This window comes from Anguilla rostrata, chromosome 13 (genome assembly GCF_018555375.3).
Source record: "Anguilla rostrata isolate EN2019 chromosome 13, ASM1855537v3, whole genome shotgun sequence".
Lineage (NCBI taxonomy): Eukaryota > Metazoa > Chordata > Actinopteri > Anguilliformes > Anguillidae > Anguilla > Anguilla rostrata.
In genome coordinates, this window is record NC_057945.1 from 11,439,901 (window position 1) to 11,446,369 (window position 6,469).

The 6,469-nt window shown below is 40.6% G+C and overlaps 1 protein-coding gene across 2 annotated transcripts in view; it reads left to right on the top strand.

Moving 5' to 3' along the window:
• Positions 1-1,892: 1,892 nt before the first annotated feature.
• The window catches only part of LOC135237208 (arf-GAP with GTPase, ANK repeat and PH domain-containing protein 2-like), a 37,657-nt gene continuing 33,080 nt past the window's right edge, over positions 1,893-6,469 (top strand). Inside the window, exon 1 of one of the 2 annotated variants that reach the window (XM_064304073.1) lies at positions 1,893-2,367. In XM_064304073.1, the coding sequence (XP_064160143.1) occupies positions 2,208-2,367 (160 nt within the window). In that variant the 5' untranslated portion in view covers positions 1,893-2,207. The remainder of the gene's footprint in view (positions 2,368-6,469) is intronic. The other variant, XM_064304074.1, reaches the window with a different exon arrangement.

Consider the following 6,469-nt stretch of genomic DNA (forward strand, 5'->3'; position numbering starts at 1 on the left):
ACTATCTAGCCTGTAGGTAATCAGAGCACTAGGTACAATATATTTAGGAAAATGGCACACATAATTGGGCTGAATGGCCTGTTTCTATCATTATGTTATGTTTTATCAAGGGTGTGAATCATTTTGAGGGAACTATGTTTCCTGTTCCTGTTTTTGTCATATTCTGCTTTCTTAACAGCAACAGGTCCGAATGTGTTAGATAACCAGTCAACTGCACATTTTAGCGAACCGTTTCTGTCACACTTTTTTGTGTCTATTTCCTGTGCATATTGATTGAGTAACTGATGCCAGAACTTATATTCTCCAGATTTGATTAAACTTAATTTTAAAGAACGTTGGGCAACAGAATGAAAGATGACTCCACTGACATCTTTTAGAATAATTATATCTATCGGTAGCTTTGGTGAATAAATCTGGAGTTAGTCCCTTTACTTTTATGATTTTTATGTCTTGAAGACACGTGGTAGTGTCCTCAACAGGAATTGCAAAACAAAAGCTGTTCTTGGAACTTCTAAAATGTTGGTGGATTCTGGTGTGCACCACTTCAAATGAAAAAGACATCCTTTGTGTATCTCTGTGGCCATCTCTACGTTTTTAATGTTAATGCATAGTAAGGATTATGCTGCGCACAAACTTGGGTACACACTTGAATTCAGACTCGGTTGTTTCGTCACACTGCCCTTTGAGCCGTCTGTCAAAATCTATCCAGCAGGGGGAGTAAGTGACTAATGTTTTATTTGAGAAAATAAAAAATGGGGGCGGGGCCGCGGGATTATGCAAAATGACCATTGTGCAAGGGCTTTATGGGTCTTAGGGGTCTCTCGTGAACTTACAGTTGCATTCTAATTCACATTATCTCATTATCACAAAGGAAATAAACTTTTATTAGCAAGCTCCCAAGAGGAGGAAAACAAAACATCAAGTGTTAATGAAACATTAGGACGGAGTGTAGCACAGTGGGTAAGGAACTGGGCTTGTAACCGAAAGGTCGTGGGTTAGATTCCCGGGTAGGACACTGCCGTTGTACCCTTGAGCAAGGTACTTAACCGAAATTGCTTCAGTATATATCCAGCTGTATAAATGGATACAATGTAAAAATGCTATGTAAAAGTTGTGTAAGTCGCTCTGGATAAGAGCGTCTGCTAAATGCCTGTGATGTAATGTAATATTAATTAAAACAGTGTATCGCAATTCTGAAAAATAAATAAATAAATAAACCCGTCACACATGCACACACAAATGGCCAGATGCAGCCTACAATTTAAAGAAAGTTTTTATTAGTCCAAAACTGATCGACAACGAAAACATTTTTCATTATTGTAGCCTACTTGTAAAATGTGAACGTCCAAAAATGTATTGGTTGTAACAGAATTATTTTTGACCTATATCTTGAATTTCAGGATCATTTTTAGCAACCTGAACGCTACCTGCCGAACCAGTTCCGGAAGAGACTGAGATAGGCTCTCATAAAAATGAATAAAATATTTTTATATGCATTTTCACACAGAATCCAAAGATGAAATATATATAAAAATAATTATTTAAAAAACGAATTTTTATAATCCCCTTCTCATTGGTAGCACTATGCCCCTCTAACATGAATAGACCTACATTTCACAACTGAAGAACCACATCAGTAATTATTCTAAGAACATGGTCTCATACTCCTTTGGCCTGTTTGGGCCTAATGCTAAGGTTAAGGCTTTATTTTAAGGTCATGTTTATCATCCGTTTTGAAAATTAGGATGGTATGCGGCAAACACTTTCAATGACCTTCTCATAATGCATAATCTGCTGTGTAGGTATAATCTTAAAAATATATGTTTATGTTTTATATAATACAGATGTGAATAGACGCATCAATAGCGTGGTTTGATGTGTGACGAGGTTTGCGTAAATGACATCGCTATCAGGTGTCAGGACTTGACACAAGAAGAGAATCCTGCAGATAGGCAGAAACACACTCATCATTTAAAATCAGGAAGTAAACCGAAGGACTCAAGTTGGCTGAAACAGAATGGACAGTTTGTTGTTTTGAGAACCGTTCCTATTTTTTATATATAAAAATAGGTTAATAATTAAATCATCAGGTAGCGTATGGAGGTTAAGCCCGCGTTGCTGTTAAATGGTGATAATATCTTCTTGGGATGCAGAGCTTGGATGGATAGCGCGTTTTCTTTTTCAAAAGCGACTTCACGAATTTCAAAATGAACAGTGTTAAAGTGGCCCATTCGAGTGCGATTCGTGCGGAGGTGAAGCGGCACGAAACGGTGAAGAACACCATCACTAAACTTTTCAAGCAACTGGAGAGAATTGAGGATCAGCAGCTCCGTACCGGGCTGAAACTTTATCTCCATAGCGTCCAAGGTGAGTCAACCTTCAGTGTCGACAGGTGTACAGTCAAACCTGGCTTGATTTCTTCGTTTTTAAATCGTTATTATGACCACATATTAAACCATAATTAGCCTTTCTTTAAAATTTTCTGGTAATTCTTTTCGAAACCACAAACCCGCATAATTCCATATCAATACGATGAGATAGCCTACTTGGGCATTCAGTCATTGCCTATTTATATCAACGACTGATGTGCATTCTTAACTCATGGAATTGCATGTCCAGAATGCAACTGAATCATTGACATTCAGTATCCCACGGTGTGAAGATCACAGGCGTTACTGATAATAATATCAAATAATATCTAATAAAATAAGAAAATGCTCTCACCTGAAAAGAATTGGATGTTGTGGTCCCCCCCCCCACACACACACAAATTGAAATTGTTTCATTTAACATCACCTCTCAAGTAAAACTGTGAAACTTTAATGAAAAAACAGCACTTAATCTTATTAATACGAAAATGACTCCAAATAAATGTGTTGGATCTGAGGTTTGCCTCTTTATTTGGATTAAGACTGAATAATGCTCCTTTATTCACTTAGATTTTGATTAAGAGGTGATGTTAGACTGCAGACACCCTTGTTTTCTGCATTTCTACTGAGCAAAACTGTAATATCTGTAATAACAACCTCTTTGGAGAGTTTATAGTCATTTGGATTATAAACTCTCCAAGATGTGTAGAAATGTGAACCCTGGAACCCTATGCTCTCCCCATGGTTTTAAGTTCTTAGCATGGTTACCAATGAGTCAATGGGAGTATACAGAATACTGTAGGAAGTATTTTTTGGTTCTTAATGAGGAAACAAAAAGCATCAAATGTCCATCAAATGTGGAAATTTCAAGGTGGTTTAGAGTAGCAGGAAGTATCAACAACCATATACCAGTTTAAGAGAGAGGGGGTTGAGAGGGAGAGACATGGAAATCACCTGGTCGCTTAATCAAACACATACATACAGTTTCATGCAAACATGTTTGTGGGTAAGGTACCTTTAAATGCATAGGCCTAGTTCATTGTTCTGTGCTGGCAGTTGAAACACCAGTCGCCCTCTGGGAATAAGTGGGAATGATTGGGTTTTAAGTGAACTTCATAGAACACAATTCTGTGGTTACCAGACAGTGAGTCAAATGAAGAGAAGCTTTAGAAATCTAGACATTCTATTAATAGTGCCCTTGAATTTTGCTTAGACACAAACTGAATAAAGAACCCAAGAGCTGACAAGAGCTTAATATTCTCTATTTTTATTTCTGTCAAAAATTTTTCCATTGCTGTATTTGAAATCATGCAGTGTTGTGAAGTCTGCATCCCCAGAAATGTAGACACTTACATCCCCAGATGTAAGTGTCCACTTTTGTTCACCCAAAACTACTTTGCCCATACATCAGTGAATAGAGCATTTGAAAATGTAATGTCTTGATAATGATGTGATCTCAACTCTGGTAACTTCATCTGTTTGGCTTCCTGCCTGTACTGTGGTTCACTTCCTGTCTGTTGTAGCACCGACAAAGGGAGGTACCACCACTCAAACACATCCCTGCTGCTTGGGCGTCAAGCGTGAGGCTGACGTCCACATCCTGTGCCGTGTTTGAGAAATGGCGTGTGACGTGCAAACCTTTCCCGAGCCGAATGCAGAAGTGTAGTGTGCAGTGGGCTGTGTTCTTCGTTTTCAGTTGAAGCCGTCCTGAGAGTTTCTCAAGCTCTCTGAAATACCGCCAATACGGAAAGGAAGACACAACACCTAGCCTTTCTTTCACAACGCGGGCGGCGTTGTAGAATTCAGTTCTCCTTCCTTTAACTTTGTGTCCTTTAAACTGTGTGATGATCTGCACTAAATATCTGCCTCTTGACTCCTACAAGACACATCCCTCTCATGCACCTTTGTTTACTGGAGCAGTGTACCCTACAGGCCCAACTGAATGGAGACTGTGCCAGTGGGAGTCTATTGGTCACAGAATCGCCCAGCGAGTGAGGGCTTCAGTTGGCAAGGGGCAATCCCAGCACAAGGATGACCCCCTCTGCTTTCTCAGGGACCCATAGTCTTCCTCCACCAGCCACATCAGTGGTTCAGTCTGTTACCGCAGTAGCGGAGCAGCCCCTTGCTCTTACTGTAACTGGTTTCACATGTGGTTGCGTCTGCCCTTCTGGGCAGAGGGAGCATGCTGTGGCCTACATGGGACGGACCTACCAAATTCACTGCTCCTTCCAAACTGGAGAGAAAAAACTTGGAAAATGCAAAAAAAAAAGAAAAAAAGAAATGACTGCCACAGAGCAGTTGGCATATACACTTGTTGCCAGCAAAATGAATGTAGGGGAGAGTGGGGGGAATGATGGTTTTTTTGCATTTGGCTCAATTCTGAAAATATTACTAGAGATATGTTAATCATTTTTTAATACAAACAACCTACATTCCTTGGCAATGTTTACCCACCACAATGAATTTTGGTTAATTGGTTAATTAATAGTCGACTGACAACAGGCTAACAATCCTGTTTAATCCCGCAGGAGGGGGTGTCTGCACTTTTGCCTGGCTAGAAATCCCAGAAAGCTAACATGCTATATCAAAACTATGCGATCTGTTAGTCACCTAAAGACTGTTTACCATTACATACATTTGGATTCCTTGCCATACGCATACAATACAGTAGTCGAAAAACACTTGCAGTAAAAAAATGAACTTGCATATAGCCAAAGTAGACTTTTGGCGATATCTTCCAAAATATTACTTGAAATCTCCTGCCGTTCGTTAGAGACAAAGACAGGGTAATTCTGCATCTTAACCTGAAATAAATACATTGTTCAAGCTTGATGAATTGAATGGATATGGCTGGATGCATGGATAAGTCTGTCTTAACCCTTAAGTGTATTAACCCTGATCCAGATATATTTTACACATTGGTTATGGATGTTGGTTGTGCCTCAATGTAAATCTGTGAGTATCCTGAAATACGTCAACTCTTTTCATGGCTTTCTATGTGAATAGCAGAGTAGAAACTTCACCGCTGTTGAAAAGCTCCCGTGGTGCGCGGTGCCAGTGCGGCAGAGTCGCGCGGTGCTGGGAGGGCGCTGTTGCCTTGACTGCATGCGACAGTACCTTCGCCGTGAACGCTGCCGATGTACAGCATCCCAGCGCGTGTTGCTATGGAGGCTGGAATCGGTGCCTGCGCAGCGCTGGCCTATTTCTTGTCTGCCGCTCAGTCGCCAGCCTCAAACCCACTTCCTCCCAGACGGGAACGGCAGCGATCTCTAAGCCCCTCCCCTTGCCTTTAACATTCTGTAGCCTGGTACCATCTCACTTCCTCTCTATTATGAAAATCTATCATTTTCTCCTCCCCCTTAGTCTCTCTTGTTCTATCACTCTTTTACTCCGTACATTGAGCATGTATCTGTGTAGTGGGCCTACAAGCTCTGGCTCTCTGTAAAGCCTGTCTGACACGCACAGGGCGTCAGTGTCTATCCAGCTGTTAACTGGAAGCACAGGACGGAGTAAAGATATATATTTTTTATTTAACAGGCTTCAGTTAAAGCACATTATCAGGCATTCGAACAAGCAAAGAAGGTTAAAATTCCAAAACTGGAGTACAGACAACAAGGGTCAAACAAAAAAGAATTCATGAAACGGAACCAAACTTCCTTTACGTGCACTGCAAAAAAGCAGTCAAACTGAGGCACTAACACCCACACCAGACACAAAAGAACCAATGAAAACCCTTGTGTGTGTACTGATGGTATAAATCATTTGTCAACTTTCTACCCAATGAAAGGGGAACACAGCAGGCACAGGTGTGCAGGCTTACATGGGAAGGCGGAGTGTGAATTGGGAGGGGGCGGAGCCAGTGATGTGGGAAGAAGCATCCATCAATCAACTTAGTAGTATTTCAGCGGTGTCCAGTGGTGGTCCCAGTGAGCTGCCAGTGTGTATTGTTTTTTGTTATCATTTTGTTAGTTGTTTATGCACTAGTTTAAGCTACCAATCCACTAATTTATTGTTTATTTCTAAATGTGTAATGTTGATAGAAGATATCAATATCACGTGTATTGTACTCCCAATCCTTGACATGTCGTCAGTCCAGTGAA